This window comes from Drosophila novamexicana, unplaced genomic scaffold (genome assembly GCF_003285875.2).
Source record: "Drosophila novamexicana strain 15010-1031.04,08,12 unplaced genomic scaffold, DnovRS2.1 tig00001059-arrow-arrow-pilon, whole genome shotgun sequence".
Classification (NCBI taxonomy): Eukaryota; Metazoa; Arthropoda; class Insecta; order Diptera; family Drosophilidae; genus Drosophila; species Drosophila novamexicana.
Window position 1 is genome coordinate 334,138 of NW_020824837.1, and position 17,373 is coordinate 351,510.

The following is a 17,373-nucleotide window of genomic DNA, read 5'->3' on the forward strand; positions in this document are numbered from 1 at the left end:
TCCTTTTTTTTATTTAATAAAAAAATGTTTAAATTTTATTTAAATAGAATATAAAAGAGTACTTGCTTTTATTCTGATCATCTCCAGATGCGTGCAAAAGTTATTTAATTGAATGAAAAGTCTGCTTAAAATGTTGACAAAGTTTCGTGCATTATTTTCATTAATTTTTAAATATATTAATACAAATTGGATTCTCGTTCGGGTCACGTTGCATTGCTTCTTGCATTAGAAAATAAATATATATGTATATATGTTTTGTTTTTGTTTTTATGCAAAAATGATGTGAATACTTTTATCCCAAAGCGCTCGCAGCAGAAATTTGGCAACCATTTTCTAAATTCTCGTACATTACAAAAATGATAAATACACATAAACACGAAAACTCTGCGCTTAAAATTAGATTATTTTAGCTTTGCTGCAACCAGTTCAATTAGCTGAATGCGGTCTGCCTTTGGGTTGGATATATTTGTTTTTGTTTTGTTTCTTTTCCTTTCGAAAGCAATCAACGTCGCCCTTGGGATTCCAGATTTGACGCCGGCATTAACCCAGACTGTCCAAGCACACAGTCTTGAGGGTTTTGCCATTGATGAAGGTCTTGTATTGCTCCGGCAAAGCCAGTTCGACCTGCAAAATGTATGATAATATTATTGCAAAACTAATTCCAAATATGAGCTGCATTTTTGCCACTTACATAGTCACCATTCTCCTCTGGCAGAAGTACATTCATCTCCGATGACTTGGAGCTAATGATTTCCACACCCAGCGAATCCTTGGACAAATACATTTGACAGCCCTCGCTCTTGTCAATGGAAATAGTTGGCACCGAGCCCAACACCTGCATCTGAATGTTCTGGCAGTTGACAAACTCAATGGAGGACAAAACCGAATCGAACAGCAGCGAGCATTTTTTACACGAGTCCATCACAATGTTGTTCACCTTGCCCCGGACGGTGAGAGTGGAGCCCTCGCAACGGTACATATACACCACATTGCTCAGTTCGGCATTCTCCACACGCAAGCCCGTATTGTTCTTCTGATACTCGATTAGCCACTTTTTGCCATCTAGCGTAAAGACGGGCTCCTTGGCGGGCGCATTGGCACGACCAGCTGTGCTTCCGCTGCTGCTGGCGGGCGTCTTGAAGGGCGCGGGGCCAGTGCGCAACGATGGATTCTTGTGCGTTTGCATGTCGCCGGTTACCTTCTTCAGATCTGTAAGCATAAAGTGGTTAATTTTGGCATTTTAGGGGATCAACAATTGTTGCGCCTACTCTTGGTAATGTCGGCGCCCTGATTGATTTGCGCAAAGAGCGCGCTGCGATCATCGGCAGCGCTGTCCAGCTTCAGAGCACTCAGATCCAGCACCGGTGGTGGTGGTGGCAGACCGCCAGGTGGTGGCGGTGGTGGAGCTTTACCGGCTGGTGCTGCACCCTTGCCAGACCAGACCAGGCCCGTGGTATGATACTGCTTGATGTAGGCCTGTAGTTCGGTCAGCGTTTGGATCCAGGCGCGTGCCCATTCCACGTGCTTGGCATCCTTCTCCTTCCACTCCTTGAGCACACGATTCGTATAGAACTGGCCCGCATCGTTCATCTCCTTGACGTGCGGTCCGGGTGTCGGCGATACACACACCCAGCCCAGGGCGGGTATACTTTCACTAATGGCCGACAAATGATTGAAGAAGGCGGAGGAGCGATGCTTCTCACGGAAATCCTGAATGGCGCTAATTTGCGTCGATGTTGGCTGCAACAGTTCCATTTGCTTGGCCTGCGCCGGCTGAGCGATCTGCGTGGCCAGCGTCACATAACGCAATTGGGCGCTACAAAATGAAGGGTAATGAGAGACATGTGAGAAATGCTGCTGTTGCTACTTACTCAAAGGCTGCCTTGACGAACTGGGCATGCTGGGCCACATCGCCGCCAATTTTGGCCGATAGCGCCAGATACTGGCTCAGCGGCCCGGCCATAATATCCTCAAAGCCGGCGACACTCATGCTATTGCTGCTGCTGGGCGCTGCTGCTGCAGTTGCAACTGATGCTGGTTGGCTTGGCAAAGTTGGTGTAGTTGGTGCAGGTGGTGCTGGCTCTGACTTTGTGTTTAGCTCTGCTGGCTGCGGCGCTATTAGCGTATGCTCCAGGCGATCGACTAGCGTTTCCAGGCGTTCACAAATCCTTTCCAAATGCTCAACGGCAGCCGTGGGCTTTGATTCCGACTCGTTGTTATCTGTGAAGGCGGCAAGAGATCAATCTTAGCTTACATCTTATTCATAAGAAATTTGTGCTTTTGCTTGGGTACAAAAAATGTGCGTAAAAAATGTAAGCGTAAAACAATGTGTATATATATATATACAGCACATTTAATAGAGATACGTTATAAAAAGATCTACATAAAAAAACAAAACAAATTGTTGTAATTGATGTCATCGCAGGGAATGCATAAAAACTGCATGAATCACTGGAAACGACTTGAAAGATTGCAAAACGACACAAAAAAAAAGCTGAATGGCCAGTTCATGATGATGTTGATGATGATGATGATGGGAAGAAATCGGCGTGACTTAAACATTAAACAATATATTCAAGTTGTGCATGTTTTATAAACAACAAAATAAATGTGAGATACAATATATAGATATATACAAATATTTCTCAAATAAATAAGATTAGATTTGAATAAGATTTCATGTATAGCTATAATAAATTTGTAATACCTCACGTATTTGCAAATGTTTTCTTGTTTATATGTATTTAAATAAAAGATATATTTTATCATAGGAAAGGAATTTTCATAGATAAAGTAGCATTAGAATAATTGATTGAGTGAATTTCTGGAGAATTTCAAGTGAAAGGCTTTCGAAATATATTTTTTATTTGATAAGCGATCATATAAAAGTTTAAAAAAGAATTTCAGGAAGGAAGAGAAGTTTTTGTGTAATACTTCTACTTAAATGCTGCATTCAAGAAAAATTATTAAAAATAATTCTAGAAAAATTCGTATTAAACTAAGATTGAATTTCCTGGGAATTCTCAGTGAAACTCTCTCGAAATATAGCTTACTTAATTTAAATTTCATCGCATATCGAAGAAATGGCCACTTTTGGAATAGAGAAATAATATCGTGTAGAACTTAAGAACATTTTGATAGAGTGCATTTCTTGGCAATTCAAAGTGTTATGTGAACTCAACATACAACGAATATAAATATATTTATACGTTTAGGACAGATGACGCTTCTTCAAAACAAATTCGAAAGAAAAACTTGTTAACGATAAGACGCGGCATGCATGCAAGCCAATCGAACGTAGACGAAGTTGACGGAAAAAATCCGTTTTGATTTTGTATTGATTCATACCACGCACGGCCACGCTGTGCTCCACGGCGGCGTGTGCGGCGCGCAGCAGCTCCGTGTAGAGACGCTGACGTTTCAGCTCCAGCTCATCGCGTCCCACGGGCGTGACGGGTGGCTCGATGCAGCCGCTGCATGCGTACAACAAACGAGACAATGACAACAACAACAATAGAGAGAAGAGAGTTTTTTAACTGGTTGGGAATTTTTGTCGTTTAACGATAGAGAACGCGTACATCTCATTGAGTCGCTCGTCATCAAACCAGGCGGGCAGTCCGTGGGCAAGGGCCAACGTTCCGGCCGGCAGCTGTTCACCCTCAATGTACGGCGCGCACATGCTCTCCCGCTTGGGCGGCGGCAGCGAGTCCGAGAAGACCTCATCGTCATCCGCCAGCGAGTTGTTGTTGTTATTGTGATTGGCCAGCAACAGCAGCGAGTTGGTCAACGGCTTCGGCTCAATGATCTCGGCCCGTGTGCTAATATTGACCTTCTTCTTGATCGAATGATGCGTTGAATTGTGCCGCGAGAGGCAGCTCCTTGTGGGCGGCGCATGAGCTGCCGGCGGCGCCTCCTGCTGCTGCTGCTGCTGCGGTGCCGGCTCATCCTCCGTTGCGCTGGTCATCGATGCAGGCGGTGCTGTGGATGTGGATGAGTGCGTCGAGCGTAGCGTTGGCGTGGCGGCTGCTGCGTCGTTGGCTTCTATGTCAAGGGCTGTGAAGATGCGACACAAAGCAGCGCACATATATATATTTGGTCAGGGAACTGAATCGAATGCGGATTTAATAATGTTTCATTTCTACAGAGGGTTGAGGTTGAGCTAAGAAGAACCTTTAAACCTCCCGCTGTCCAGCTTGTAAACTCATCTGTTATCTATTATAAGAATACTTAAGATTTATATTAAATCTGAAATTTATATGGTATTTTCTAATAAATGTTTACTTCATATAAGACTATCTTTGACCTAGGAATGGATACATTAGATTCCGATTGCTTCTTCTTGAAACGAAAAGTATTTAAGCCAAATATGAAGCTTGTCAAGATTAGAAAAGAACTATATATTCATAAACTTAGATGCTGATGCAAATTTCAAGAGGTATTCGTCTATATGCCCCGATATACAAAGAGAAAACGTGTCTGAAAGCAATTTGGTGACTTTGGCTGAAGGTTAAACTAGGTCGTGCTCTGGCGAAATAATAAAAGTGTTGAAGGCGACGCAGGTCCCGGACAAACGCTGTTGCAGGGCTTTTTGGGAGCCAAGCTCCAGGGACCTGTGCCCAAGTGCAAAGCACACACGCACACACACACACATTAGCGCAGCGTGTGGTAGAGCTGCCGGGGGGCAGAGGAGTGTAATCGCATTTCTAGTTGTGTGTATTAAGTACTAAGTGCTAGATGTTAATTCATTTTTGTGAATACCAGTTGGTTGCTCAATATTAACAGTCTCTGCTGGCTCCGGTTCGGTTTGGGGTTCGGTTTTGAATGCTGGTTCCGGTTCTGGTTCCGGTTCTGGCTCTGGCGCTGAGACATTGCCATTCGGTTTGACTTCCTCCTGAGTCGCTGGACTGGGGAGCTGTTCGTTTGGTTTAGTGTCCGTTTTACTCTGATTGTCCTTGTCCTTATCCTTTTTGGCCGCTTTTGGATTAGCACGACAACATGAGAACATTTTTGCGGCTCTTGGCGTACTTAAAGTAGTGGGATGAACGATTTTAAGATGGGTATCACATTAGGGTTATGCAACTTCCGTGTCTTTTCTTTTTAGCTCATTCTCGTTTACGACAGCAACAACAAGGAAAACAACGCCAAGCAGCCATACAAGAATCGGTTAGGCGTATGACGAAAGCCGCAAGAGGCAAAGAAAGTTACTGTAAAAAACCACTCCTTAAGCTCCCTATCCCTATATCATGTAACGTAAATCGTTTCACACGCACTTGAACGCAATTTATTTCCTGCTTCTTGGTTTTTTTTTCTTTTTTCGTTTTTGCTTTTGACATTAATAAATTAGCAAATTAAAGCACTTTTCAATGTTTAATGCAAACGGCCTGGGCAGGGCGCTATAGGCCACGGCTATCACTCAACTGGGTCACACGCACACACACACACACACGCGCACGCACAAAGCTGCACAGCTGCTGTTGAACGGAACACACCCTAAAAAAGGGCAGGCACACGCGCACGCACAGGACTCGGAATCAATGAACAGCAGCACTACGTTTAACAGCGCAAGTTAATGTTAAGGTCATGTTAACAGCCGTATAAGCTTAGCTTGTGAAAAGGGCCGCGAACCAGTGGGCGGAGGCAGCGGAACTAGTGGGGTACACTTGTTTAACAGCACAACATTTATCTTAAGGTCATGTTAGCCAGCCTCATACAACTTTCTAGCTTTTTTAAGCAGCCGCTTTTCAACACTCCTTGTCCAAATTTGGGCGTAAAACTGAATGCGCATTGAAAACAAATTGAAATTTGAGATAAAAATTTTGCTTTGGGTACACAGGGTCAACAGCTGAAATGAAGCTGCTGTGGAGAAAGCTTCACGGTGGTCATGGCAACAACAAAAATAGAGTTTGCGCGTCAATAGAGAGAAAGAAACGAGAGAGCGAAAGAGAGAGAGAGCGAGAGAGAGGTAGAGAGCGCGCAAAAGCTGTGCAGACATTTGTTTTTGTAGCAACAATGAGTTTATTGCACCGGCCAAACGAGCGACTTGTTGTTATTGTTAAATGCATTAACTTACAAATAAATCTTGGCAATTAGTGTAAGAATCCGTTTGGCTGTGCTAACAACTTTCGCTACGCTGCAAAGACGAGTTACTGTAGGATGTGAATGTGTTGTGCCTGTTGTTCTTTTGCGGGCAAATGCATTCAAAACGTACACGCACACGCACACAAACACACACACAACACATACACGCCGCAGATTAAATGTCTGTGGCAGTTAAACCGTTATGCGCGGCTGTTGATGCGCGTCTCATATAACAATTAATTAGAAATTAAACCTGCTGCGTGTCTATGGCCAAAGCAAAACTGCCGTCAGCTAGAGAAATATACATATGTATGTGTAATCTATGTATGAGTGTTTGTTCTTAATAATTTCTTTTCTGCTGATAGTGCTTTTTGGCCATCTTTGATTTCACACGAATACATGCACACACACATACACATTTGTTCAGTCTTGCGTAAACTGGGTGTGAGTCAGAGCAACAACAATAACAGTAAGGCGGCAAACAGCTGAGGAGTTCTACAAAAAAAAAAAAAAAAAAAAACTATGCACTGTTAACTCTACTTTTTATGGACTATAAATGCTGCACATTTGCTTTTGCGCATTAGCAGTAGTGCATATACGGGTTTGTATGTACATAAATATGCAAGTAAAATTAAATTCTACATGAAATCATCATTAAAAATATACCAAAACACTCATACGCACACACACACACACAACTGTACGTTACACATGTATGTGTATTTAATTTAACAAACAAAAAATGATTCACATAAAAATAGCCTCAAAGAGCCTCCAAACAGCCCGCTAGCCGGAGACCACTGGCAACACAGCTGTCACCTGTCCTCAACCACCTCACGCCCACACTCACACACACATATGCATATGCATATATATATGTAATGTATATACATGCATATACGTGCCATTTTGATATTCCAGACAGCCTGGCCGCAGGAACTGTAGACCCACCCAACTTACAATGCAGCCGGCACTTTTACGCTGGGTTTGTCACTTCACAATTTTAGCAATTAAATGTATTTTACGCACATTTTTTGTATTAAGAAAAGCACATCGATGGATAGGCAAACACACACAGCCACATATTATAGTTCTTGTAATTGCACTTACCACAAATTTGTAATAGTAGCGACGAATTTGTTAATTACCAATTTACCGCTGCTTCAGAACAGTTGTGTGCGAAAAATCGACGACGAGTGACTAATTTTTCGCTCGTTCGTTTGTCTAACATATGTTTTTAACAGCAACACATTTAACATTTTGCTGTAAAGTTATTAGCAGCAAAGTGAAGTGTTGATAAAACTAAAGCCGTTATTTTTTATCGGACAACATTTGATTTTATTGATGGGGAATTATGTGAAATTGTGTAAAATAAAATTGGCGGTTTCATAGGCCTAGTTTCAAAAGTTGGCTAATGTAACTCATGGCCAAGATAACGCTGTCTTCGACAGTTAATAAGATATATAACATGGTTATAACAGAATACCAATTGGGAGTGACGATACATATAAATGTTTTTGAACACTGACCGTACTGTAATGTATTGCGATTGTAATGTTATCGATAAGACTCCAAAATATATTTGGCGTTTTTACAAAATTTTTAAATCTTAAACAATATCTGTCGATTTGAATACTTTATTTATTGTATGCTTAGTGGTAGTAACGGTATATATGTGACTTATCACAAATATGAAAAGAATTTCAACCATGCAGATAATCCATGAGGAAGGGCGTATCATCAGGTCCATACGGGGTTAAAGGAACATCATAGGGCAAGGGAAAGGCAGGCACACCATTTCGTGCATTGCCCAGAGGAAAAGTCTCCTCGCCAGTCTGCAGAAAATAAAGGCGTTATTTAATATAAAGCAGGCATATCAAATATTTAACAAACCACAAATCTAGGCAGAAAGAGGACGCCCGCCTCGTAGTTGGCAATGCGCAGACATGGCTGTATTTGGGAATTCTTGTTAAAGGAGCCCCACGCAGCCTTCGATAGATTCGCCGAGGTCAGCACAAACCAGTAGACGCATTGCTCCTCCAAATTAAAACGCGTATAGCTTTTGATATGCGGCATAGCCTGCGAGCGATGCCGATCCCCGGACTTCCACTGCTGCAGATGCGCCTTGAGCCAGGGCTGTTTATCATTCGTGTTCTTGCCATAGGGCAGGCAACCGCCACCGAGCATGCCGTCGTGACTGCGTGAAACGTTGCCAAAACTGGGATAGATCATCTTGAAGGGCGGCAGCTGACGCAGCCTGCCTACAGGCGTTGAATCCTTGCGTAAATTGTTGACAAAATCCTGCTGTATCCAGGCCTGCACATTGGCGCCCAGACTGCCAATGCTGGAGCTTTGACAGACAACCGGTATCCGATCGTCCACGGGCGCCGCATGCTTTGCCAGCAGCGAACCCAGACGGGCACAGCCCCAGGGATGACCACGCACAGGGCTCTCACGGTGACCACCTGGCACGGAGCCAATAAAGAAGACGCTGTGGAAAGCAGACGGCTCATATAGTATATTGATTGTCTCCATGATTTGTACTCACTTTACGGCACTGAAATCACTCTTGCGTATGCGCGCAATCCACGGCTGCAGCTGCGACACCTTGTACTCGACCAGGTAGAGCATGAGGTCCTGCTTGAATCCCGTTGGACTTTCACCGGCAGCCGTATCTGCGCCCTCGGGCAATGCCGGCAACCGTGGACTTATCCACAAGCCCTGCGTGCGATTGTGCCAATCGTCCTCGTATAAATTCGCCGTGGAGATGACAACACGCATCGAGCCATCCGCATAGCCAAGCAGCATCATTTTCGTGTGCGATGTGGCAAAAGGTGTCGGCATATTGACCTTAATGGCCGTCACCTGCGGCTTGAATTTGCCAATGCCCAGCAGGTCGGGAGACTCATCGCCATAGAGCACCAGCAAGGGTTTGTCGCTGCGAAAGAAGTGAAGGCATTTACAAAATTAACTTGCAGGCATGAAAAACGGCCTTGTGCCAGATTGTTTGGTTAAAGATTGCCACAATACCAGCCACGGCTTACAGTATGCCCGCAAAGTAATAATGTCCCAGCAGCCAGCCGATGTCAATCATAAAGTTTATTTGGACACTGGACTCAATCTCGCCCAGACTTTCGTCGAGTATTTCCTGCAGCGTAACGCTCAGCGGCTCCTGATGCGTCGGCTTCGAGTCGGTGATGGCCGTAAGGAACATATTATAGGGCGCTGCACGCTCCAGCTTCCCGGCCATGCGCCCCTTCTCCACCACAACGGGAATGTAGTCGCGTATATTGCGCTCGTTGAGCCTTTGTTTCTTGGCCAGATTCGAGCTGTCATTGCTGCTCGCCTGGTCAGAGTCAGACCCACGACTGGTGCTGGGTGTCATGGGTGTAGCTGCTGGAGGCTCCTTTTTTGCTGGCTTCGCAGTCGCAGCCGGCGCCGGCTTGGGAGCAGAAGGCGTCGCCTTAGCGGCAGCTGCCGGCTTGGGTTTGGCATCCTTTGTGCCCAGCTGCGGGAATACTTTCTCCAAAAGCTTGAGCTGTATGTTGATCAGCTCGCTGGAATACTTGCCGGGTATGTCATACTCATTGCTGTTCGCCTTGAAGCCCTTGGCATAAATGGCATCCACTAATTGAAACACAAATATTCATAATGAAACATAACAAATGTAATTCTGTTTTTTCTTTTAACGTACAATGCGCATGTGAATACTCGCCAAAGTGTATGGGATTTTTGCGGTAACATTTCTCGCCGTAAGGACACTCTTGCATGTTGCCTAACTAATTGATTTGGATTAACAAAAGCTAACAAACAAAAGCGGGAGCTGCTGGTGCGCCTGCTGTCGACAGTTATCGCAGCTATCGCAGTTATCGAAATTATCGATTAATGCATTGCGTAAATAAAAAGCCGCCATATTAAAAAATTCAAAAAGCCACAAACGACAATTAATTGCGTTCGCTGTAATTGCATAGAAAATAAAGATGCTAAATAGCATTTTTAAACAATTTAGCTATGAGTCATAATAATAATAATAAACCTTTGCAGCCATGCGATTATGAAAAAAATTAACAAAGCCAGTGGTCAGGATCACTCCGATTGTGATTGTATTTTAATAGCCATCCTCTCACATGGTAAATTGGGCTACATATATGCCAATGACAAGGATTACTCACTGGAGAGCATTTTGAATCCATTTACGGCTGAGCGATGCCCCACATTGAAAATCATCGGTAGACTTGTCACATCTCTAGCGATAAGTGCAAGACAGCTGCTGGTGCTGCCAGATTTCGATCATTTTAGTTATATAGTGTCGATAGCTATCGATATACACAACAACAAAAACCGCAGAAGAAGCACGTGTAAATTTAATTTGTTAGATTGTTAATATTTGATTGAGCATTAAAATGCATGTTATTTGTAAAAACATTTGAGTAATCCATTTGACACGACCAGTTGGCAGCGCAACAGTGTTGCAAAATGCATGTATTGTAGGTAATTCGTGTTGTACACACTTCGTGTCTGTCGTCGGTCGTTCGTCGTTGTCGTCGTCGTCGTCGTGTGTGCAGTTCATGATAAACAATTTAAAATAAATAACAAAAATTCACATACTTATGGTGCATTAGAGTAAACAAACTGGCCACAAAAGCGGACCACAAGTGTTGAATTGTACGCGTGAGTAGCTTTCAAACAGTTTTATGTGCATTTCCATTGCAAAAATAAGCACAGTAGCAGTGCAATTACGTTTGGCTGAAAGAAAATTTTTTTCTTCTCATACTACGCTACTTCTTATTCGCTGCGCGCTGCTGCCGAAAGAGTCTTGCCTGGCGTCGTTGTTGTTGTTGTTGTTGGTGGTGTTGTTGTATGCTGCTGCTGCTGCTGTTACTCTTGCTCTGCAGGGATTACGATTACAGTTTTATTCTCAGCCTCTCGCCAGTTTTATGCTGCAATATGTGTGCGTGTGTGTGTGTGTGTGTGTGTGTATGCGTTCGTGTGTGTATATATGTGCCTGTGGTGTTTTTGTGCTGCGCGCGCCATTAATTGAACTAAAAAAAAAGGAAAGAAAAATTGAAAACAATTATAAATACACACAATAAAATCAAATTTTTATTATGTTTTGAAAATACTTGAATGTCGCTTATCTCCGCACACAAATTTCTGACATTTCTTCTGCTCGTGCTTTGAACAAAAATCCACTTGAATGCTGCTGCTGCTGCTGCTGCTGCGCTGCTGCTACCGCTGCTGCCTGGCAAGCACAGGTGCGGTTTACCCAATGAGGGGGGGTTGTCGCTGGCGATTTGTGCAATTTTGAGCGCGCGCTGTATTTTGATAATATTATTGATAATATTTTAAATTAGTCACAATTAAAAACAAATATAGCGTTTGTTATACCTTTGATGATTAATGGAATTAAAACGAACCTTCGACCGCTTATTACCTTTTATGAGTCAGAGAGCTGGATATCGCTCTCTCCCTCTCTCTCTCTGTCTGTCAGACGGCTTGCTCTGCTCAAACAAACTGTTATCACGAAACACAACTAGAAAACGCTGCTTGTTATCAATTTCATCACACACCTTCTTCCACTTTAATTTGTTTTGCTTTTTACTATTTTCTATGTTCCCATACACAGTTGCATTTACACTGCGTGCGCATGTGTGCGCGTACGTGTGTGTGTGCGTGTGTGTGTGTGTGTACGCTTATCTACGCCGCGCTGCTTTTGTTGCGCTTCTTTTGTTGCTCTTCTTGTTGTTGATATCAGCAGCGCGCGCGCAAACCTTTCAGCTAGCGTCAGAGGGGCAGCAGCAGCGATTTTGTGGGGCGGCACACGCACGTATTGAGAATTGCCTTCGCTACGCCGTTAGACGCCGCCTCTGTCGCTGCCAGCGTCAGCTTTGGCGTCGCTGCTTTCCTTTGTCGAAGGTAACTGAAGCGCAACCCAAGACGTGCACTCAATTCTACACACACACACACACACACACACACACACAAACACATGCACACTTTGACTTGTTGTGGGTGTACTGATTTTTGCAGTGGTTTCTGCGTATTTTGCGGTTCGCTGTGTGCTCTCAGCTTTGGGCGATATGGCAACTACTTACATCTTTATTGTTGTTGTTGTTCTTGCTATGCTCATAGCTAGCAGGTAGAGATGGGCGCGTGTTGACACGACACGAACACGAACATTCAATACTTAATGCTTATTTTTACGTGTAGAGAGCTTTAAATTGAATTTTGTTTAATTTTAAAAGTGTGTTCATGCAATTAAAATATTATCGCTAACAATTTATTCTAAATTTCTTAAATTTTCTATGTCCTTAAACTGTATTTTTGAACACATTCACTTCGTGTTAAGTCGTGCATAGATAGCTTGAGATGTGCCCAAGTGAGCATAGCGAGAATATGGGGAAATATGAGGCTCCTGCAAGTAGAAAATTTGCCGCATCATCGTAATGCAAAATGCTTTAAAGCTGCCTCAAAATGCCAGACTAGACGATTCACCCAACTGATAACATTTCAATTTAGACACCATTGGAAATTCAGTGCGCTGATTACTGAACGTGACGTTCGACTACGTACGTATATGCCATAGAAGGCTCTACTACTTTAAAGCATTGTCACGATAGTTTCCTTAAAAAAAAAAACTGAACAAAAAGATCTTTGCGTTTGCCAAAAGACAACACTTAGTTTTGGGGCGCAGAATATGAGTAAATGCTCTACCAGGAGCTCAGGAAAAATTGTGTTAAACTAACTGTTAATGGGCAAAAACTTTGCATTTTACAACACTTATTATCATTCAAAATGTTGATTTCTTTGTATCCATCCTACAATTATCCGGGATTCGATAGTTTTCTACTTCCACAACATTTTTGTCATTTGTTCGTTGTCTTTGACAAGCTAAAAATACCCTAAACTTGGCTATAACTAGGGTATGCTTAGGTCTCTTTGACACGATAAACATCTCATGTAGCCAAGCACTTAATAAAGTTGTTTGCCAGTCTATAACATAATAATCATAGTAATAATAATAAAAAAAAATGCGACAAAATCCGATTGCGACAGGGTCTAAAAATAAGTTCAAATGCGTGTTGACAATTTTTTGCTGTCTTTTATTTTATTTTTTTTTTTCTGCCCGCCTTTTCAGCATTTGTTTTGTTTTCAATTTTTTTTTATTACCATTGCGCGGATTATCGCGACAAGAAGATCAAGAGCAGCGCAAATAGCAACAATAACAAAAAATATTTAAATATTTGTATATGGGGAACAAGAGGGACGCCCACTTGCAAAAAGAAGAAAAAAAAACAAAATCTAAGCTGAAAATAAACTGAAAAAGCGTAAATCACGCTTTCGATAGATTTAAAAATAGTTGTGCACCGATAAGAGCCACGCCCACCCCCCAAAAAGCCCTGGGATTGCGACGACTGTGCTAAAGCAAGACATGCAAATTGTTTGTTGGATTTGTTGTGGGGCATGTTGCACAAACTGTGCATAAATCCAATTAATAACATAATTATTTAGGCGCACAGAGCCCAGAGAGAGAGAGAGCGAAAAGCCATTTGAAGCTCATTTACAAAATGCCGCCTAAAAGTCGTTAGGTTTGCAACGTGCAACGGGCAACTTGCAACGTGCAACAACCTGATGCGTAGGCCGTTGTGTGTGCCGCCTTACAGCTGGTTAGCTGGTTTATAATCACATGCCACATGTGCAGCATGCAACAACAAGCACTTCATATGCAAATTATTTTTATTTTAATTTGCCCATTTTTGTTGTGATTTTTTTTTGGCCCCCTCCGAAATTGAAATATTGACTTTGCGCACTTAATTTTCGCCAGCCTGGCAAATTGTGAATTGCCCAATCAAGCCAAGAGCGAATGTGTGTGTGTGCGTCGTACTTCATATATATAAACAATATGCAACATAAATTAGAATAACCGTTGAGCCGTAAAAACAAAAAGAAGGAACGTTGAGCATATGTAGGCGGCGTGGGCGTGGATGATTTGAGGTACTCGCGGCAGTTTGTTTCAAATATAAATCGAAGGCGTCGGGCGTTCGAGACGTGAGACTAAGCAACAGCTCAATTTGCATAGTTAAGGTACTTACAGCATGGCTAAAATGATTTATGTTCCTTGCCACATGATTTATGGTTCTGCAATACAATAGCCTGGCTAAAAATTAGATATAAATCTAAGTGAGGATAGAGTAAAAAAAAGATTGTCTAGAAATCTTATGGTTTATATACATTTGTATACAATTGCTACTCATATATGCTTCTCATATGAATTCATGCAGCAGTCATGAGGATTAATTTAACATGATAATAAATTGCCTTGCAACTTTTCCGAGCTGAATCTGCTAACTTGAACGTAATATACTGCAATCTATTCTTATCCTATTGAAAACTAGATAGTAATAACTGCAAAGAAATAATAGACAGATCAGAATGGGTATAGAGCTGGTTGTACAGGCTGTCCTCAGGATAAATTTAGCATGAGTGTGAGTTAAGATGTGTTAATGCAGAATAAAATAAATGTAATAACTTTTACAAGCATATTTACCTGAGTAAAAAGGCAGGCGATAATGGGAATAAAGCCCGCTGTATGGGTTGTCATGAGGATAAATTTACTATGAGCATGCGTTGAGATGTATTTTTGCAGATAAAAAAAAGCTAGACCTTTTAAAAGCATATTTAGATGATTTAATAAGCAGGCTACAATTCATATTAAGCTCATTGTATAGGCTGTCATGAGGATAAATTTACCATGAGTATGAGTTGAGTGTACAAGCATATTTAGTTCGTTTTATAAGCAAGCTTTAATTGGCTCAAAGCATGCTGTACAGCCTGCCATGAGGATAGATTTACCATTAGCCTGAGTTGAGATGTGTTATTGCAGATTAAAATAACATTTACAAGCAGGGTCAGTTACCATGAAGATGGATAAGTTATCTATCTCTACCACATGTTAAACTGGAAAAAGCCTAAGGTGGCATATAAAATTAAGTTAAAATGCCCTAAATAAAACTTGTAGTATGCCTGCACGAAGTGTCTTTTCGATTATATCAATTCCAGTTAATAACCAGATCAATCTCCAATTCCAACGCCCACCTAGAGCACAGCTACTTAGTAAGCAGACTGCAGTTTTACCAGCTGCTGTGCCCCCAACCACAATTACCATTCCTTGATTTTGTTTTCAGTCGCAGTCAATGAGCCAAATTGAAGTAAATGGCAGCATTAAAGCGACGAAACTGCGTCGGGAAAAACGTATGAAAACGCAACTTTAAACTGTAATAAAGTGGGAAATTACAGCGCATAAATCTCTGTCGCCGAACTGTCAAGTGTGCTGTTGCGAGTCGCATCGAAACGAAAGTCGGCAGTCGGCAGTCGGCGGGCTTGGAAAATTGATGCCAACCAATAACACCCACACGGTGAATGAGTTGAGTTTACAGTTTGGCAGCTACTGTTGTTGCACATGCAAACGGGGCGACGTTTGCATATTAAACACAGCAGCAACGCAACTTGGGGCATGCAACAGCCAGCAGCAGCAGCAGCAGCAGCGCCACACAAGTGGACGGCAGCTATGTTTTTGGAGTCCACAACTCGTATCGTATTATGTATTGTTGTCTTGTTGTGCGTGTGTGTTCGTGTTGTTTGTTTTTATTATCGTGGTCGGACGCCTGCTCAGGCATTCAGATCGCGCCACACACACGACTCTTGACGACGCTTGGCGCTTCATTGTCCATATAAAACTAATAATTATTGCATTTAAAATCTAATAAATAAATGCATTGACATCGCGGAGTTTCTGGATTTTCAGCAACATGCGGCGGGGTGTGCAAGACGCCGCTAAATAGCCGCTCCTATTTTAATGGCGCTGTGCGCCAGGGTTGCATAACGCTTTTATGTGCAAAAAATAAAAGTAAACAATTGATCGGATTTGAGAATTTTGTAGACGAACCATTCGATTTCAAATACTCGAATACTACTTTGATTGTCATTCTACTTTCCTTCAGTTCAGTCTTTATTTTGCTCTCAAAAATTGTACTAAGAACTAGTTCATTTAAGCACTAATTTCGTTCGTTCGACTAACAAGAATTTGTATGTTATTTAGAATTTATTTGCGTAGCTTTTTGATTTCCAAGCTCATCAAGGTTTTATTCACGTTTCGATTGAGCTTTCATTTCTTTTAAAAACTCATAAACTACTGCTGTCCTCTTGATAAGGAACTAGTTCGATTTGGCATTGCATTTGGCTTGGTTCAAAAGGGAATTGTCTCAAGTTTCAATGAGCTAGTTCAGTTTGTCTTAGGCCTTAGAACTAGTTGAATTTGAGGTGTATCTTTTGTTAAATATACTCGCAAGTTCACATGCGATTGTTTTTACCTACAAATATAATTTGCGATTCAAAAACTGTTTATTTTGCAAAAAGTAAAGTCAAATTGAATATCACGCTCTTTGTCTCACACAAGCTCGCAAGAGATTGCCTTGTGAGTCTGCTTAGTTGGAACTAGTTGAATTTAAAGACTACCGAGCTAAAGTTCATAAATGCATATTTATGATTGTATTTAGTGTAAGTTTTAGTTCAATTGAACGCTCTTGTGAAGCACAAGTTCAAAAGTCCTTATTAAAAGATTATTCCAGATTAAAGTATCCAATTTTTACAAGCATATTGAGCTAATTTAATAAGCAAGCTATAATTGGTATGAAGCTTGTTGTGCAGCATGCCATGAGGATAAGTTTACCATGAGCATGCATAAAAAATTGTTAATGCAGATTTAAATATATGAACTAGCATACTTAGCGCATTTAATGAGCAGGCGACAACAGAAATAAACCTCGTTGCACAGACTATTATGAGGATAAATTTACCATGAGCATGAGTTGAGCTGGGTTAGTTGTAAATCACAAGTTCATAAATTCTTATCTGAGTCTATATCAAAAGTTGGACGCTGAAACTTACTTGATTTTGCTGAGAATGAAGTGAGAATAATAATAAAACGTTCCTCACAAGAACTAGTTCTACAGCCCTGGCGCTTGTTGGGGCGGGAGGAAGGCGGCTAGAGAACGCACAATTCGTGTAATGATCATCATCAAAGTGCACAACTTGGACAATTGCTTGGCCCCTGTTGTTGTTGTGTTTAGTGACAACGTTTGCAGCCGCTTTTGACCATAATTGTTGTACTTGTCATTGGTTCTGTCGCGTTGCCAACTTCAACTTCAACGCCAAGCGCAAACGCACCGACAGCGCGCAGACATTGTTGTTGTTGTTGTTGTTGCTGCTGTTTATGTGTGTGTTAAATACATGTAA

General features: G+C 41.9%; 2 protein-coding genes and 1 long non-coding RNA gene across 4 annotated transcripts; all 3 read right to left on the minus strand.

Annotated features, from left to right (window-relative positions):
* Positions 1–3: 3 nt before the first annotated feature.
* LOC115766004 (adenylyl cyclase-associated protein 1) lies at positions 4–5,020 on the minus strand. Its single transcript, XM_030709773.1, has 7 exons — positions 4,759–5,020; positions 3,579–4,053; positions 3,349–3,473; positions 1,872–2,220; positions 1,269–1,816; positions 692–1,209; positions 4–624 (listed from the first exon to the last, which is right to left on the minus strand). Exons 1-7 carry the CDS (start codon positions 5,003–5,005, stop codon positions 541–543), a joined length of 2,346 nt encoding a protein of 781 aa, XP_030565633.1. The 5' UTR covers positions 5,006–5,020; the 3' UTR covers positions 4–540.
* A 2,692-nt stretch (positions 5,021–7,712) lies between these two features.
* LOC115765876 (probable tyrosyl-DNA phosphodiesterase) lies at positions 7,713–10,022 on the minus strand. The gene is made up of 5 exons (XM_030709614.1): positions 9,773–10,022; positions 9,123–9,705; positions 8,627–9,016; positions 7,972–8,569; positions 7,713–7,913 (listed from the first exon to the last, which is right to left on the minus strand). The coding sequence occupies exons 1-5, from the start codon at positions 9,846–9,848 to the stop codon at positions 7,782–7,784; spliced, it is 1,779 nt and encodes a 592-aa protein (XP_030565474.1). The 5' UTR covers positions 9,849–10,022; the 3' UTR covers positions 7,713–7,781.
* Positions 10,023–10,336: 314 nt separating this feature from the next.
* Positions 10,337–11,574, minus strand: LOC115765878. 2 transcript variants are annotated; one of them, XR_004018160.1, is made up of 4 exons: positions 11,467–11,573; positions 11,202–11,393; positions 10,687–11,120; positions 10,337–10,394 (listed from the first exon to the last, which is right to left on the minus strand). It is a non-coding gene; the product is annotated as an uncharacterized LOC115765878 (long non-coding RNA). The 2 variants fall into 2 exon arrangements; XR_004018159.1 differs by lacking the exon at positions 10,337–10,394 and having other exon boundaries at positions 10,402–11,120; positions 11,467–11,574.
* Between the last annotated feature and the right edge of the window lie 5,799 nt (positions 11,575–17,373).

Coding starts and splice junctions, on each gene's coding strand:
- LOC115766004 (XM_030709773.1), bottom strand. CDS start 5,005: ATGTTCTCATGTTGTCGTGCTAATCCAAAAGCGGCCAAAAAGGATAAG. Junction 2,221..3,348: donor GCACAGCGTGGCCGTGCGTG/GTATGAATCAAT, acceptor CCGCCTTCACAG/ATAACAACGAGTCGGAATCA. Junction 1,817..1,871: donor TTCGTCAAGGCAGCCTTTGA/GTAAGTAGCAAC, acceptor TTCATTTTGTAG/CGCCCAATTGCGTTATGTGA.
- LOC115765876 (XM_030709614.1), bottom strand. CDS start 9,848: ATGCAAGAGTGTCCTTACGGCGAGAAATGTTACCGCAAAAATCCCATA. Junction 9,017..9,122: donor TATTACTTTGCGGGCATACT/GTAAGCCGTGGC, acceptor CTTCTTTCGCAG/CGACAAACCCTTGCTGGTGC. Junction 8,570..8,626: donor AGTGATTTCAGTGCCGTAAA/GTGAGTACAAAT, acceptor TGCTTTCCACAG/CGTCTTCTTTATTGGCTCCG.